This window comes from Perca fluviatilis, chromosome 2, assembly GCF_010015445.1.
Source record: "Perca fluviatilis chromosome 2, GENO_Pfluv_1.0, whole genome shotgun sequence".
Lineage (NCBI taxonomy): Eukaryota > Metazoa > Chordata > Actinopteri > Perciformes > Percidae > Perca > Perca fluviatilis.
In genome coordinates this window covers 32,542,522-32,560,880 of record NC_053113.1, presented here as the reverse complement: position 1 = coordinate 32,560,880, position 18,359 = coordinate 32,542,522, and the positions used below count along the sequence as shown (strand labels likewise).

The following is an 18,359-nucleotide window of genomic DNA, read 5'->3' as shown; positions in this document are numbered from 1 at the left end:
CTCGCTCAGCTTACTATGCTTACGCCTTGTTTCCCCTCCTCCCACGATCTATTTCTTTTGCCTGCCGTCATCCTTTTCCAACCTTTCATCTACACATACGGTCTTGACAAAGACAAAATAACGAGGCTTTACGAGGTGCTGATGTGGTGTTATCGAGGTGAAGAAATAACCACAAGAGGTGTGTGTGTGTGTGTGTGTGTGTGTGTGTGTGTGGGGGGGGGGGGGGGGGGGGGGGGGGGGGGGGGGGGGGGGGGGGGGGGGGGGGGGGGGGGGGGGGGGGGGGGGGGGGGGGGGGGGGGGGGGTGTGGGGGGGGGTGTGTGGGGGTGTGGGTGTGTGGGGGGGGGGGGGGGGGGGGTGGGGGGGTGTGTGTGTGTGTGTGTGTGTGTGTGTGTGTGTGTGTCCCTTTCTGACTGAGGGTGTGTGTGTGTGTGTGTGTGTGTGGGGGTGTGTGGGTGTGTGTGGGGGGTGTGTGTGTGTGTGTGTGTGTGGTGCGTGGGGCAGGGCGTTAAACCAGGGCTTTTAAAAACAGTCATTGTGGCTGACTGTGTGATTGCGCAGTGGTTAGATATCTTTAATGTTGGAGGCAGTTTAATTACACCAAGTTAAATCCCTTTGACACTCACACACATACACATGCACACTCTCTGACTCATTTGCCGTTGTGTGCCAGGCAAGCAGATTGCATGAGATTAGGGCCTGGAATCTGCAGGGGAAAAAAGGAGACCACAAAAAATAAATAAATAAAGAGTGGAAGTGATTAATTAAAAATGCAAGCCCTGTGCGAATGAAAAGGAGGGAAAAGAGGGAGGAGAGAGAGAGAGAGAGAGAGAGAGAGAGAGAGAGAGAGAGAGACAAAGAGGCTGGGATTATTGAGTTGGAGAGGCAGAGAAGCGCTCGGTAAGGAGGACATGTCTCAACACCACAGAGAGTGAGAGAGGTGGGTGGAGGAGAGAGAGAAAGAGAAACCAGATATTCCTTTCTGCTCTGACTCGTGGCCGTGCTCGTGCAAGATGGAAGGATACAGAGGAGAAAAGGAGTGATGTTGTAGTGTGTTTGACCACGTGTGTGTGTGTCTGTGTCTGTGTGTGTGTGTGTGTGTGTGTGTGTGTGTGTGTGTGTGTTGGGGAGCTCCAGCTGTGTCACCTCCGCCAGTGTGATTGAAAAAACACTGCATGTCAACATATGTAGACGCTGCTCTCTCTAAGGTTTGTACTACTGCTATGTCACAATATGGATATTGATTGAGTTTGTAGTATCCCTTGATTGATCAAAGTGTGTTATTTTCTAGTTTTCATATTTTCTACTGATATATTTGTTTACATTTCTACAGCTTTCATTTGATGATGTTTTACATTCTTGTAGCAGAGTAGATGGAGGGTTTAGTGTGACCAGGCTCTACATTTAGTCCAGGTTAAACACTAAAGAAACACTTAACCTAAATTACAAGAAACCTATTTTCTCACTTACCTCTGCTGGTATCTGTCCATGCAGATAGTGTTGATGTTTATTTATTTGTGCCACTGAGATTTCTTCTTCCACCACAATACAATTAGGGTGAATGGAATTTAATGTATTCTGCTCACAGCATTGAAAAACTATACTTATTATATAGCAACTTATAATGTCCAATAATCCAAACTGTTCACCGTGTACAGTTTTAATTGGAACTATTTTTTGGTGAAGAAATAGTCCTTTATAATCAGTTTTTTTGTTGTTTTTTTGTAATTTAGGTTAGAGCTATAACAAAAAGTCATTAATCAATTAGTTAATAGATAGAAAATGTACCTGCAAGAATTTTGATAATCAATTCATCGTTTAAGGCAAGGCAAGTTTATTTGAATAGCACATTTCATACAATAGAAATCTTTTTTTAAAGAAAATTTAAAATGTGAAGAACAGAGACATAAATACAGGATAGGAGGGCAAGATAGTTCATGGTGAGGAGAGGATTTCTGGTTTAAATCATTTAAATCCGTTTTAATCAAGAATGTCCAAAATGTCAGTAGTTTAGCCTCTCAAATATGAATATTTGCTTGCCTTCTATGACAGTAAATTATCATCTTTGGGGTTAAGACTGTTTGTCAGACAAAATAACACTCTGCAGATTGATTTGATAATGAAAATAATCATTACTTGCAGTCCTAATTGGGGTGAACCAACCCTTTTTAAAGGATAAATCCAGCACAAAATGAACCTAGGGATTAATAACACATGTCCGAGTTCGACCATTCTCTGGCATATGTTTTCATGCTAATCGAATGTGACCAGTTTTATCGCAAACCGCTAATTACCTTATAAAGCTAGTCGTCGGGGCACGGGTAAAGTAAAAAGAAATTGCTATTTCTATACCACCACCAAGGCTCAAAATAGCACCACACTTCCACGGTAGCATAATGAGGGTCCCTACATGTAAACCGAAGCATTGAGAACTTTGTAAGTGTACAGACAGTTTATTAAAAAGACAGTTTAGAAAGACCGTTCACGTATACAGGTGGGCGCCATCTTGGCAAAACAGTCACGACGAACACCTTGCAACGTGAGCTGATCTGTCACTTGAAATCTCCCATGGTCCGTGGTTTCCCAATGGGTCGATAGGAATTACGTTTGTGAAATGTAATTACATGGAAATGCATGAATTATATCTGTTATTTAAAATATATGCATGTCGTTCGACTGGTCAGACTGTTTTCCCAAGATGGCGCCTGCCTGTATATGTAAACAGTACTGTCTTTCTAAACTATCTTTTTAATAAACTGACTGTACACTTCACATCACACAGGGATGAAGTGTGATGTGGCACTCCAGATCTTCAGAGAGGACACTGCTGCTTCTCATCAGTGCATTTTAGCTGAGGATCAAAATCTGTGGATGAAGGCGAGGACATTTAAGTGGCAAGCAAGTTAAGTTGATTCACTTGTTGTGCTGGCTGTCTCTTTAGGGGCTGCACAGAGGAGTATGAGATGAAGACCATGGAGCAGAAGCCAGAACCTGAGCCTCTGGCAGCAGGCTATCGACCCTCCCCTCGCCCAACGTGGCGATGGGACAGCCCACCCATTCCTCCAGGGCTCCACAGTGCCCCCAACCCGCAGCGCTGGGCCCCCATGGGTCCCCCACCTCCTCCACTGCCCCGCTCACACAAGACCCTGATGCCTGTTCCCTACAGGGAGCCCCAGCACCTCAACTCTAAGAGGTGAGACTCAGAGAGCCACTGCGCTGGATTTATTTAGTCACATTAGATTACAGAAGAGATCCAATTGGGTTATTTATAACTAAGTATACTGATATTATCGGTAGCAATGTATTTATCTAGATTATCTGATATTGATTATTGATAGGAACAGATATTCTCTTAAAGAACCATTTGTTTTAACCCTTTTTGTTCTCCGTTGCTACCCACACATCTTACTTGGAGATGGTGTCTCACTGCCTTGTGCCAAAGTTAATAACCACAACCAAATCCTGGCATGTTAGATAAATGGTTTCTTGTGTTCCTGTAGCAGTCTTACTCATATGCCTCACCTCTCTGTGGTCTGTTTGTTGTTCTGTTGGTTAACCATCCTATTTGTATGTCTTCCAGGCCAGTGAGCTACCCAGAGAACCACTACAGTCTGTCTCCTGCAGTAGGCGACAGAATGCTACCCTACAGAAACCCCTCAGCCAGCTTCTCCTCACCCTCCTCAGGCCTGGTCGGCCTCTCCACCATGGGGCCACCTGGGATCACACCAGGCCCCTTTGTACGCTACAAACCCTCCCCCGACAGGTGCGTTGTGTGGTCTTTAGGTTCTCCGAGCTCTCCTCAGTCACTCTTTTGATCTTGATTAAGCATGTCCGATGTTACTCATAACTAGGGATGCACCGAACCCAGAGTTCTTTGGGCTTTTTGACGGGGTTCGGGTTCTGCTGAACTTTAGAATTTTTTTCCACCGAAACAAACTCTATCAAAGAGAAGTAACAAGAGGCGAAAGTCAATAGAATGTTGTGTTGAGTTTCTCCTCTTGTCAAAGAGTATAGAAGTAACAAGATGCGAAACTCAATAGAATGTTCCATTGCAACAAACGCACCCGTGACCGAGCTGCAGCTCCGCCATCTTGGACTGACAACACAACGTTCTATTGAGTTTCACCTCTTGTTACTTCTATACTCTTTGTGCGCTACGCTAGTCGAAGTAATGACGCCGCCGTTGATTACGGGACGGTGTTTACGTAGGTGGACCGTTCAATGCAGTAGGCTGTAAGAAAGTGAAAATGGAACTTTTGAGCAAAAAAAGTGTTGTTTGGCAATACTTTCAGTCAAAAGAAGGCAATTCAAGTTGAACTACATGTTCAATTTGCAATACTGATTTTTCTCGTGGTGGCAAGGACCCTAAACAATACACAACATCGCCGCTATTAAGACATTTGCGTATGAAACATCCGAAAGTATACGAGTTGTGCGTGAAGGAATCTACAGACAGCAGCCAAAATGCAGCAACTTCAGGTACGGCAAAGGAAGGACCATAGATATAGAACAATAGATATGACATGTAATTCTGACTTGCCACTCCAGAATGGAACCACTTGGCAGCCATTTTACCAGGGTTAAGTTTTAGAATTGCTTCAATTGGAATCAATGCGGAAAGAGGCTCATGTTGTCTTTATAATACTTATATTTTTCTATCAATACATCAATAGTGGTTTTAATTCAAAGTAATGACTGTAAGACAACTGTGCCTTTCTAGAAAGAAACAAAAAATAGAGATTTGGGTGGAATTTTGATTGATATAGCTCCAAGAGAACAAGTAATTTGTTCAATTATAAAGATAATCTCATAATTTTGCATTTATATTGCAAGTAATAATTTTATTTTTTCAATTTTGCCTGAACTTAATATGTAAAAACTTTGTTATTCTGAAAGGCTATTATACATTAAACAATATTTTTTTATGTAGAAATCCTAAATAGATTCAGTATTATGGTCTATAGAGCGGTAGTTACGATAAGAGACATGAGAGAAACGTGTTTAAAAAAGCTGTTATAACGTTAAGTTACTAAATGTCTTATTTGAGGTCAAAAATCAAACTAAAACATGTTTGCTGTTCATAAATGCTGTTAAGAGCTAGCTAGCAATCACCAATAACTGACATCTCAGCCGGTCCGTTAACGGTTGCTAGGTAACGTAACTAGCTAGCTAGCTAGTTCACCAACTTTTCTGTATTTATAGTTAAAAAAAGAAGAGAAAAAATACTCTATCTACTCCTACTGACATGTGGAAAGTGATGGCAGCCTCCTGGGTCTCTTCGGTTCTTCTGGTAAAGCAGTTAAGTGCTGCACAGCTGACAACCATACTTGTTGCCATAGGTGACAATTGTAAACAGTACCTTAGTAAGATGGCGGACAGTTATGCCATTAGTTATGACGTCATGTCATATCTATTGTTCTGTATCTATGGGAAGGACAGTCACAGCTAGAAACTTGTGTTAACCAGACGTTGTTTAAGCCTGTTTTACAGTTCTGCGGAGGCTCCACGCAGAGCTTTCACTGTAGCCTACATAAGTGGCCTGATGTTTTTACTTGTGCGCTGGTGTGTGCGTCGAGCCGGCATGTGTGTGTGTTTGGGGAGTGGGTAATAGAGCGAGGGAGAAGTGAGAGAGTGACGGCGATTAGCTTTAGAGTGAGTAGCGACTCTAGAGTCATAGTGAGAGAAACAAAGTGTCTCCTCTGTTCTTTCTGACCACGGTGAGAAATCTGTAGCAGGAAAAGTTAACCCTCTCCTTGATTCCATGTTGTTTATGGTTCGGTTCGGTATTCGGCCGAACCCAAAAAATCTGGCTTCAGTGCATCCCTACTCATAACTGCTTTGTGTGCTAGAGGTGGATTATATCTGTTCATAAGATGAGGCTGTACTGTATAATTTGTTCATGTCTGCAGTTAGATGTGTATGAACACACTGTCTCCTTGCGGAGGGATCTGTTGTGTGGGTGGCTCTTCCTCACTGTGTGGAGGTTGATTACATCTCGCCCAACCAGAGAAATGAGTTTATTCAACCGCCATCAGGATGCAAAACAGAAACTGAAATTCAAATCCAAACTGTGTGCGTGTGCATATATGTATATATGTATGTATGTGTGTGCGTATATATTATTAATAAAATGCCTTCCCTCCTACTATGATCCATCTGTGTAGATATGGAGCAGGACAGCGCCCCCTGCTGCCTTATGAGCCCCACCTCAGTGTGGACATCAACTCAAGCGGAGAGTCTTCCTCAGGCTTCACCAGTCAGGACAGCACCATGGAGCGCTGCAAAACAGGTACACCACCTTCAAAAAACTGCAAGCAATTAATGTGCAATAAGTTGTGTACTTGCTGCATTTCTATCAAGCTCCTATAATCAATCTTTTTATATTGACCGTGGATCAAATGACTACTTATGTACTACGTATGTGAAAGGGGTTGTTTATAGTGATGAACCCACAGATCTGCAGCTCCCCTCAGCTCTTTAAAGTTTTAGCGTTTCTAGCCCTTTGTTTTGGCTTTCCGGCTGCAATGTTATTCTTTTGATTCATTCTCATAGCTCTCATCAGCGTTTTTCGGCCACAGCAGGCAGTCATTTTCAGTAAAAAGCTCTAAAAACCCCACTGTACACCACCTGCTGCGCACCAAACAGCAGATGGAAACAATAGGCAACTAGCATTGTGTTAAACACAGTGGTGCAGATATTTTTCTCAATTGGTAGTAGAGATCAAACACAGAGCTAAAAGAGTATTATGACTATTGGACTTACATTCATCAGGTGGTCAAAAACATGACTCAAAATGAATGATAATGTTGCTCCCTATCTGCTTGATGTGTAAACAGGCAACAGTTTGTTTACATGTACGCCATTTTGATATGTGGCCAACAAATTATTTATTGCTGGTTGTAACTTAATCAGACTTGTTATTTTATTTAACTACATTCACACACTCTATATTATGTCAAAGGGTGGGTGGGAGGGTGGGAGGGTGGGTGTGTGTGTTGCACAGTAGAGTAGAGATACCGGAGTGAGTCTGATTATGTGCATTGGTGGGTGGAGGTCAGTGTTTAAATGTGCTATAAGTATTTAATCCTCTTTGCCAACCATGGAGTTTCAGTGTAATTTTCTTTAATCCTGTGAGTGTCTGTGTGTGTGTTTTTTTTTGTCTAGAACCCCTCTGGCATGTCCCAGCGACGTCTCGGGGACCAGGTGGTGGAGGAGGGCAGAGGAGACTAACCAGACAGGATGTCCCTGGGAAAGACTCTCCAAACAGACACTCGAAGGTCAGACTCGTCATCATTTCTCATTTGTTCATCTTCTTTGCCTCTGTGAGTGTGTCTAAATGTTGCGCTCTTGTCCTCTGCAGGGCGAGACTCAGTACTCCAGCCACTCCAGCAGTAACACTCTGTCCAGTAACGCCTCCAGCAGCCACAGCGACGAGCGCTGGTTCGACGGAGGAGCTGGAGGAGAGCGAGGAGGCGGGGGTTGCCTCGGCGACCCAGCCGACCCTGACCCCGACCTTCTCAATAAGGGGGGGTCTAACGACAGCGGCATTGACGCCTCGACCCACTACAACAACAATCGCCCCGGAAACATGTCCAACAGCCAGTCCCATAAGCCCATGCACTCCTTTGCGGCCTACAGCGGCATCCCAGAGCTGTCCGTGGGAAGGAGCAGCGGCAGCAGCGGAGAAGCGAGGAGACGAGAGTCTTCACCCATCATACCAGCTGCAGCCAATCAGAACAAAGGGTACCGGACCAGGACATTCCCGCCTCCGGGCTCCAGCACTGATAAAATGGATGCTTTCAAACCCAGGTAAGAGACCGACTCAATTATGAGATGCAGCTTTAATGGCATTTTTATGAAGCTGATATTAACTAATATTAACCTCCTTTACACAGCAGATAGGTGCTGGCTTTTATTGTATGGAGAGTGTTGTGGTCCTACATCTTGCAGTTTAATTCTGCTCAGCCTAATGGAGAATGTATGCTTTGAGGAATCTTTGCATTATTTGAGGAATGATGCACCAATCACCACATACGTACCACCACCAGATTTTTAACAATAGTTTAATAAATGAAAATCTATCTTTAAAGGGTACATTAAGGATTAAAGCAGCCTAATCCTTGTGAAACATACAGATCATCACGTGATCCCTTCTGCTGGTGAACTTGCCACCCCCACATCACAGATGCACGCAGGCATAAAACAACATACAAACATACACAGGCTTTGACCGCTCTGTGTTGGATTAAACCCTGAGTGCCATTGAATCTGATGTTGCAGTCTGTGCCTGGGACGTATTGGACCATCAACATAATATAGACATCAAATTAAAACAGCTTTAGGACACAGATGATTCATCACAGGTATTGTGCACAGACAGTGTTGTAAGGTGTTTGGTTTGTTTTGGTGACAGGATTACAGTAAGTGTTAGTCAGTAGCATAGTATCTGCTGTGTGATACTGTTACACAGACGACGCATCCTCGACTTCAATTGCGTACTCTATCTTCATTGACTGATTAATGAAGAGGAGGAAAGGAAGATGTATGCTACAAGAATAAATTATGCATTAATATAACCACGTGGAAAGACAACACATACAAAGAGCCTTAAAAGAAACTAAATTTACCCTCTGTGAGCAAAACAAAAATATCTGTGCTCTGATCATTTGGGTCATATGTTTATAGTGGCCTTACATGCCAGAAGTTCTCCCACAACTGTCACTCATTTGCATGATAATTATGTCTTCTTTCTTAAAGGAATAGTTTGACAATATCGGAAGTATGCTTTTTCACTTTCTTATCGAGAGAAGCTGAATACCACTCTCATATCTGCTACTGCCAGCAGTTAGCTTAGCACAAAGACTGGAAACGGGGGAACAGCTAGCCTAGCTCTGTCCAAATGTAAAAAAATAAATAAATAAAAAAACAAGAAAAGTCACACTACCACAGGCACCTCTAAAGCTCACTAATTAACACACTTTAGGGGTGCTGATTTTTGGTTATTCCCCAAAATGTCGAACTATTCCTTTAAAGTGTCAACATGCTAAAAGTCATTGTTGGCAGAAAGGACTTTTTTAATGATCCTGCAAAGGGGCAAATAGTAAACAATATAATATTATTTTCTCTGCATGTTCCTTCCTGTGATCTAAATATCTTGTTCTTTTAGATTAAATGAATGTACTTGCCTCATCTATCAGCTATGTGTGACTTGTCTGTTGAGATAAACTATAAATATTAATCTTTTCCTGTGAAAAGGACGGTAGACAAGCAGATTCGGCCTATTTTCTGACAAATATTGAGTGAAGTCAGTATACCATAGTTGCCTCTGAAAATCTTATTCACTAAAAATGTTTCAGCAACTGGGCGCCTGGGTAGCTCATCTGGTAGAGGGAGCGTCCATATAAAGAGGCTCAGTCCTCGATACAGCGGCCGCGGGTTCAACTCCGGTCCTTTTCTGCATGTCATTCCCCCTCTCGCTCCCCTTTCAAGTCTAAGCTGTCTGGAAATAAAGGCCTAAAATGTATCCTCCGATAAAAGTTCCCAGCTTATCAGTGTTAGCAGGTGAAATCGAAACATCTTTCTGTGGCTAACTGTGGTCAAGACAGCAGATTTTCACATTGTTGTTTATTGTGATGCATTAATCTCGTGTATATCTGTGTGTTCTCTCAGGGCATACACACCGCAAGGTTACAGGACTCCGACAGCTGAGAAAGCCCGGCCCGTCCGAGCCGCTACGACAACACCCACTTCAGCTCAGTTAAGCTCTGTCCCTTTGTCCAGCTCCGCCCCCAAGGCCTTTTATGGGAAGAGCAGACACTCAGCCTGGCAGAACGGCGACACCAGCCCGTCCCCTTTAAACGTAACCACGACATCCAGCTCTGACAGCAGCAACAGCAAGAAGTAAGTTATTGCCTGAGAGCTTCAAATGAGCAGCTTTGATTTAGAAATATTATCTTCACTAATGAAATCAGGGTTGTTTTCACGTTTCTTACCATATTTATTTTTTGATCTCCACCAATGAGCAGCAATCTTACATTCTGTTATTAGAACATCACACGTTTAAATATAAGGAGTTTACCAAGCACACTTTAAAAGTGCATCTAAAACACCCCACTCCTCAGTCCAGTCTGTAGTTCAAGCCATGGCGTTGTGTATTTAGTAAAATAAATCTTTGAAATGGAGTGAGTTCTTCCTTTGCACTTCATGCAACAAAAAATCCATCTCCTTCTGATGCAAAATAGGATCATATACAAATTTTGTATAAACCAGTGATTCCCAACCTGTATGGCCCTTAAAAAGTGACCCATTCAACAAAAGGGTAAAATTATCATGTAATTAAAATACACAAAAAAACAAAGACTACAGGAAAGTATGAAATAATAGGCATAACTCTGTGTACACCACACATACATTCTGGGATAGGAGAGAAAAAAATGCTCTAGCTTGTTTGCATTTCTTTAAACCAATCATAATCGTCTTGGACACTGCTAAGCTCCGGACACAGCGACGGCGCCTCTGCAGAATAGTCTTGGGAAGGAATTAGTTTTGGTGAAACATTTTAGCCTGGATGCCAGCCGAACTTAGCCCCGCCCACAACATTTCAGGTCGAGAAGTTCGGTCTGGACTTGATCCGTTGTGGAGAAACTAGCCTATGCTCGAACCAGAACTGTTCGGATCAATCAAATTGTCAGAGCAGGCTTTATACGATGATGGACAGATGATCAACAGTAACGTAATCAACCACGTCACCAAAGAGCACTTGGGTTGAATTTGTTTACAACAAAGATGGCTGCCGCCGGAGAATTGAGATGTGTAGATTCCGCCATCGCATCTGTTCTAGAAGATATCGACAGTGCATTAACTTTTAAAGAGGAACAGAGAACCGCGATCATGTATGTATACACATTGCCACACCCGTCCACACGACATGGAAACTGCTGCCTCTGCCTTTGCTCTGTCGAAGCCTGCCTTTGACTTGCAGCTTCTGTGACATCTGTCTCCGTTGCTCTGATTGGTTGTAGGTCTATCCAATTGAGTGCAGAGGCATTTACTTTCCTGGTTCGGTTGAAACACGCCCCATAATCACAGCCCAATGGAGCAGTATCAGACTCATATTCTGACTAGAATCTGAGTAGGACGACGTGAGGCCAGGAACATTTGCACGTCTCGAAAGGAAACGACACATAATATATTGAATGAAGTTAACTGTTAACACAATACAGTAACGTAAGCTTTTTTAAATTAGCTGCAAAATAAGCTTTTTCCATAACCAGTGGGCAAACATGCTAGCACGTCCCTGTAAGATAATAAATGCCGTAAACATATTCTTTGTAAATCTTTACAATCATTCACCGAAAGATCCAAGCGGGCCTTGGAATCAGGCCTGCCCTATAGCAGGATCCAAATGTTCATCAAAAGTTGCCATTTTCAGCATGTAGCTTGGTAGTTAGGAGGTTGTTGTTGTTTCCTGTAGCAAAGGCTTTTTGAGAACTGTAACACACAGATAGCAGTGATGCCATTTACTGACTTGTAAATGGCCTTGAAGTGTAAATGGTTTGGGGTCAGTGTGGGGAGAAGATACATACTATCCTTTGGTTTTTTTGGTGCTCATGTCTCGTGTCTCCAGGCAGGTGGATACAAACTCAAAAAACGTGTTTGGACAACCTCGGCTCCGAGCCTCGCTGAGGGACCTGCGTTCTCCCCGACGGACATACAAAAGCACCATTGAAGACGACCTAAAGAAACTGATCATCATGGACAACCCGGGAGAGGCGCCACAAAGAGATCCAGTGAGGAACACTTGACACTGGACACCATTATATCAGTCACCAGTCTTGCTTTGATGAACTTGCACACACAGCTCTCTGATCTCGGTCACTTTTCCCCCTGTAGTCTCCCAGGCGAACCTTGCAGCGCACCTTTTCAGATGAGTCGCTGTGCAGCGGGCGCAGAGAGGCCAGCTTCGCCAACTCTGAGAAGCCGACGACGCCCACTGACGTACTGTTCACCTGCACACTGCCCACACGCAGACACGCCGTCTCCTCCAACCACATGCAGAGCAAGAAGGGTGAGTTTCAACTGCAGCATGACAGTTGTCATTTAGTTTTTAACGCAGGTGAACAAAGCTTGTTTGTGCTGCCAACACAGCTGTGTTGAGGGCATTGGCTGCCAACTTTCATTCTGTGGGGATCCAAGGAGCCCAGTGGTGAAAGCTATTAGGATTGTTATGCACAAGTTAAAAAGTAACCGTTGCTTTCGTAACTTCGACAACATTGTTGTATGTCCTTGTTTCATGCAGAGTTTTGGTTACTCACTGCAGCTATTCTCCTCTCCTGTCCCTCAGTGCCTCTGTCTGCCTCAGAGCTGTCTCTCACAGAAGTTAGAGACAAAGTTCCCCCCCTGAGGAGGCTCGATCCCGGGCTGATGCCTCTTCCTGACACAGCCTGTGGACTCGAGTGGTCCAGCCTGGTCAACGCTGCTAAAGCCTACGAAGGTGAGGATGGAGGCACATCAGGATTAGGTTTGTTCAACTCATCGTGAGATTCTAAATCTGTTATGGTTTGGAGCAAAAATTCTGCATAAATTCTGTTTTTGGCTGAAAGTTACATACACATAACTCTGATTGTTTCTCTCTGGTTGAAATAAATATATTCTTTCTGCGCATGTTTGCCCCACGTGGGGGTGTGTAACATTAGGTACCTCTAGGCTCCTCACGCTTCGGTTGGATTCCGATTCAGAGGGCTACGATGCGACGATAAAACGATTATAGATGCATCTTGACGTGTCAAAAAACTGCATTTCATGATTTATTTTTTCTTACTGTGTTACTACTTGCTACTTTTAAAACATGTGTAATAAGCTATAATTAAAATGAACAGATTAATTTACTTCCATTATCTTTTAGTTAGACACAACTTGCATTAGGGATGTACATGCTTGCATTAATTAATTTACAAAACTTTTAAACATTCAATGGTGGCTCATTCGCCATAATTCTTACTGTGAGAATTAAGGCACTCAAATACGGTACTGGCATTTTGTCAATACGAAAAACAAATCAGTAGGTCTCCTTCATAAGACTCTGACCTGTTGATCATTTCTGTTAAATATCCGATTATTGACTCTCCCCTGTCACACGACACTCCTGGGAAAGGAGAGATCTGTGCGTTCGCCTGCTGTGCTTCCCAGCCGCCATTTCTTCTCTCTCTCTCTCTCTCTCTCTCTCTCTCTCTCTCTCTCTCTCTCTCTTTCTCTCCCCCCCTCTCCCTCCCTCTCTCTCTCTCCCTCTCCCGTCCCTCGTGTCCTCTGCAACCACAAAGACGATCACGGCACTGACAAACCCACTTGACTCAAGCCAACACTGGATCCATAACCTTACCTGCTGCCGGGTCCTCCTGTGCTGTGCTGATATTGTGTCATGTACCCCGAGGGACACTTGGGTAAAAAGACTAATTTATGCAGCTTTTAGAACGTGTCATGTGTCTCTGTTGCAGCTCAAAGAGCAGTTTCCCTCTTCTCACTGACCGAGCCGCAGGTTGGAGGTCCAGACATGAGACCAGTGGTCAGTCCAGTCCAGTTTCAGACTCCTCAGACACCACGGACCACACCGACCTTCAGCGGGTAGGACAACCTCGCTGTGTTGTTGTAAAGAAGTGCAGCCAGACCAGAGAAACCCAGGAATACAGCTCTTTGTCACTACTGCCACCTTGTGGTACTTTACTTATTTGTCAGACTTTAAACCGAATCCCCGTAGCCTCACTAGAGTAAACAGTTGGTTGTTTGAATTGTTGTGCCAGTTTCTGGGTTGCCAGACAGGGTATTTATTTTTCCTGCCAGTGAGCAGCACTCAATATATTATTGAAACTGAAGAGCCTTAGCTCAAACAGTCTTACACAAAGAATGCATTCATGCACTCACACAAACAGTCAAACCTGTCCTCCCTAACCACCTACATAACCTGTGCAGCAGTGGGTGGGTGTTTTTCTTTTATGTCTGACGCGTTTGTTGGTTCTATGCCAAGTATTCAGTGCTGTGTGTGTGTTTACAGCGACGAGGTGCCCAACGATTTGTCTGGCCGGCTCTACCACCTGGAGGTGATGTTAAAACAGCTGAACACTGATCTGGAGAAAGTGAGAATCTGTTTTCTTTTTTTACATTTTTCCTTTATTAAACCATTAAAGTAGAAAGTCCAGGACAAAATGTTAACCCAGAATTTTGATTTTCTGTCTCACACTTTAATAATTGAGTTGTTGTTTTTTTTTTTACTAATGTGTGGCTTCAAGCTACAAAACAGACCCTCAGTTTATCAATATTATTTAGTAATTCACATGAAAATTTTGAAGAGAAAAAAAGGGGGGACAAAAATCCCTACCAGCACCTCTAAAGCTCTTTAGGCAATGCTTAATATCTTGTTTATTTAGTTTGTACGAAAATCAATACGAAAGTCTAAAAATGACACATTGTTGTTTTTGAGGGGTCATGTGGTGCTCGTAGGCAGATTTTTGTTACTGTAGGACAGTGCCAGGCTAGCTGTTTCCCTCCGTTTCAAGTCGTTATGCTAAGCTAAGTTTCGTGGCTGTCGCTTCATATTTAGCGGACAAAGAATGAGAGTAGCATCGACCTTCTCATCTGAGAGTATTTCCCAAAATGTCGAACTGTTCCTATGATAACAATGTTTTGGTGTCAATTAATGTTGCATCTTACGTGCAGTCACACTTAACTGAAAAGTCCCCGTTTCTCTGTCTCTCTGCCACCAGGAGAAGCTGGATAAAGTCGTTCTGCTGGCAGAGATGGCCAACCTGAGAGAGAATAACCAGCGCCTGCAGGAGGAGAGCCACACAGCCAGCGAGCAGCTGCGCAAGTTCAACAGGCTTTTTACTAACAGTGACAAGACAGACAGTGACCACGAGGCTCACTCCTTAACACACGAGACTGACTCAAAGAGGGAGTGATGCCGTCAGGAGAAGCTGAAGAGATTCAGGCCACAGAGGGAGGGTGACTGTGAGAGTACCCATGATTCCTTGCACACACAGAGCGGCGGCAGAGGTCACAATGATGTTACCTCACTTAGCTTCCACTGGACTGCCTTAAACCGTAGAGAGAGCAAGAAAACAGACAAATAATTTTTAAGATGCAACACTCCCCAGAAAGTCTCACCAAGCCTGCGCACAGACAGAGACCTTCCCTCTCTATTCTTTGAGCCTGTTTATTTTTATAAACTGAAGTCTTATACCTGTCATAAATATATATATATAAATACATATGCTATGCCAGACGAGCGAGTAGGAGAGGAAACTGTTTTAGAGAACACTACATCACCTGGAGAGGCCTAATACTGTTCCTGCAGCGATGTCAGCCAAAAAAAAAAAAAGACTCATTACAGACTGCATCTCCCAGAATGCACTAGAAGTAATGGAAGCTCTACAGACATGGTACTGTAGATAGATGCCTGTGTGGTACAATTCTCATGTATCAATATTACCTATATTGTACTGATATTGACGTACTAAAGAGGTGTGTGTGTGTGTGTGTGTGTGTGTGTGTGTGTGTGTGTGTGTGTGTGTGTGTGTGTGTGTGTGTGTGTGTGTGTGTGAGAGATGGTACTGCGAATACTCAGAAGCATTATGGCACAACAGTGCGACACACGCATCTGTGCTCAAGGCAAGATGCCTTTTATTACCCTTTGGTGTGAGAGAGAGAGAGAGAGGTTGAATGGAATGGTCTGCTATTGGACGTTTTGAGTGATGAACAAACTACTTTACTTCAAAAAGAAAACTTGTGGGCCACAATATTCTTCTTTCCTCCGTTTACGTGGATGAACCTGTGGCCCTTTAGATGTGAAACAAGCCATCAGCGTGTTGAGCGAGTGTAAATGGTCGATGTCATGAAGCTCAGTGATATTACTAGTGAAATATCTCTAATGTGGTGCATTGTTTTGAAGTTAATTTTCACTGTTTTCAGCAGTGCCGTATCATCTCAGATCTAAACGTACTGGACGATTATTTCGTATTTTCGTCGTTATCACAGTATGTCTTAAAAAAAAAATCATCTTTTTTTCTAATATTTAAAGCCGTAGTTGTGCACATTTTGTATTCGCTTTGTGGCGAAGACTTTCCATTAAATATAGGCTACAGCCAGCAAACGGTTAGAAGCTTAGCATGACAGCTGGATACAGATGAATGTTAACAGACTGCCTGGCAGCACCTCTAAAGCTCACTAATCTACACATTATATTTGATTAGTCTAATCCCGAACAAAAACCAAGTTGTAAAAAGGACAGGGTTTTTCAGTTTGTTTTTTGTTTTTTTGTAACTTCCAGGAGTATCTGCTGGTTGCCTGGCAACTGGTCCTGGTGTGACACCAATTCTTTTTTTTTTTCTTCTCGTTTTTAAATACAAACAGTGCCCTCATAGTATTAAGATATAAAAATGTGTTAATTAGTGAGCTGAAGAGGGGCTGGTAAGTGGACTTGCCATTAGACTGAGCCAGGCTGCTTCGAGTCTTTATGCTAAGCTAACCATCTGTTTGCTGTAGCCTCCTATTTAACGGACAAACATGTCAATCTTGTCATCCAACTCTCCACTATAAAGTGAGTGACGGTATTCCTCACAATGTCAAACTATTCTTATGATAACGTCTTCTTTGCATACTAATCCCAGCGAAGCTGCCACCACGAACTTCTGCTTATAGAAAACATTTACTGTACATGAAACTCACTCGACGACACTGAAGCTCCTTCATATCAGAACCAGTCTGTCTGTGTGTATGAGAGGACTTGTCCCTGTGTTCTGTGGTATCCCTAATGAACACAAAAGACATGATTTATACTGCTAGCTTGCTTAACACTATTGTCTACTATATCTATTTTTCATACAAAGACGATGTGTGTGTTTTTGGACGCTGGTACTGAATGGACAACACATCCCTGCAGAGGGTGACTCTTCATCTTCCTGCGTCAGTTTAGATATTGCCGATTTCAATTGTACTGAATGGTCGTCTCCTGCTTTGCCCTGTAGGACAGCCACTTGTCTCTCATCAAGAGGTTTCTTCCACGCTGTGACTGGAACTCTTGCATTTTTAAATCCTAACTCACTCAGGTTCCTCAAGATGCTGTTAATGACACTGAACCATCAGTTAGGAGTGGGCGATGTGACGCATTGTAGCCTGAGACAATGTCAAGTTGTGTTTTGCCATACTGTTTATACCATTGTAGTTATCCCTTTAATATCTCTGGGTGTATTAGCCCATTTTAGACATATTTGCAAATCAATTAGCAGGACTGTTTCATGGCAATCATGATTATGATTTAAGACTTTGTATAAAGGTACTTAGTTGCTTGATTTGCCTAAAACGGACAAATATGAACAGTTTCTCGATTGATTTTTCTTAAAGTCGACTATATTGATATTCATACCTTCGTACAAAATGACTTATGCTGTGACAAAAGATGTTCTCCATATCGCCCGCTCCTACTATCAAAAATAAATACGTTTTTTTCAATGACACAAGGGGGCAACGAGTGTTGCAGAAAACCTGCCATTTCTTCCTGCTTTCATGTTTCCACTTCCTTTATTCCTCTGCAGCCAGTTAGAGTTTCAACTTGGGCTGTGGAACTTTGATAACCAGTAACGTTTATACCTATTTGAACCTTTTTTGCTTGGATTCAGACTTTCTCATAAACAGATTCAGTCTATAATAAGGTTCAGATCTTCCTCAAAAACAAGCTGTTTTTACTTCCTGTTTGGACATTTTTAGTTCAAGTGACACACTCCTGTTGTTCCTTCTTTAGGAAGTCCTTCATTCATTCATGCAGCTTCGCAGGTGTAGCTGTGACCTTAGTATCTGCAAGTCTCATTGGTTTGCTTATGTTAAAGGGGCAATGTTTCTTTATATATATATATATATATATATATATATATATATATAAGTTTGATAATGTTATGTATAATTTTAAGCTATTTATAGCATACACAATGATCCCTGTTGAACAAATTAATAATGCTTTATGGTTATTGGTAATATTGTATACCTAGGTTTGTTTTTTAGATGTTAAATATTTTGATAATTTATTTTTTAAACACATTCCCACTGTTGCAGACAATAGTGAAGATGAGAGGGTACTGTGTTTTTATTTGTGTATGCCGTACTACTTCTGATCTCTGTACAAACTGATTTGTATGATCCCTCGTTGTTTTCTGGCTTCTTTTCCCGTTTGTGCGTCGGTGCTTTCTGCATGTGGCAGGGGTACAGGATGCATAGACTAAACGTTTTCTTTGGGTTGTAATAACTTGTACATTTAAAAGTGTAAATTATGTTTTCATTATTTTATAAAAAAAAAATATATTAAAAATGATTATCAGAA

The 18,359-nt window shown here is 42.6% G+C and overlaps 1 protein-coding gene across 5 annotated transcripts in view; it reads left to right on the top strand.

The window, feature by feature from the left end:
* Nucleotides 1-18,359, top strand: part of sipa1l3 (signal-induced proliferation-associated 1 like 3) — an 83,870-nt gene extending 65,511 nt beyond the window's left edge. For 4 of the 5 annotated variants that reach the window (XM_039780747.1, XM_039780725.1, XM_039780732.1 and 1 more), the window contains 12 exons: nt 2,940-3,191; nt 3,579-3,761; nt 6,163-6,287; nt 7,163-7,275; nt 7,359-7,807; nt 9,668-9,898; nt 11,625-11,787; nt 11,891-12,065; nt 12,342-12,518; nt 13,492-13,618; nt 14,046-14,127; nt 14,755-18,359. In XM_039780747.1, the coding sequence (XP_039636681.1) occupies nt 2,940-3,191; nt 3,579-3,761; nt 6,163-6,287; nt 7,163-7,275; nt 7,359-7,807; nt 9,668-9,898; nt 11,625-11,787; nt 11,891-12,065; nt 12,342-12,518; nt 13,492-13,618; nt 14,046-14,127; nt 14,755-14,949 (2,272 nt within the window). In that variant the 3' untranslated portion in view covers nt 14,950-18,359. The remainder of the gene's footprint in view (nt 1-2,939; nt 3,192-3,578; nt 3,762-6,162; nt 6,288-7,162; nt 7,276-7,358; nt 7,808-9,667; nt 9,899-11,624; nt 11,788-11,890; nt 12,066-12,341; nt 12,519-13,491; nt 13,619-14,045; nt 14,128-14,754) is intronic. The other variant, XM_039780740.1, reaches the window with a different exon arrangement.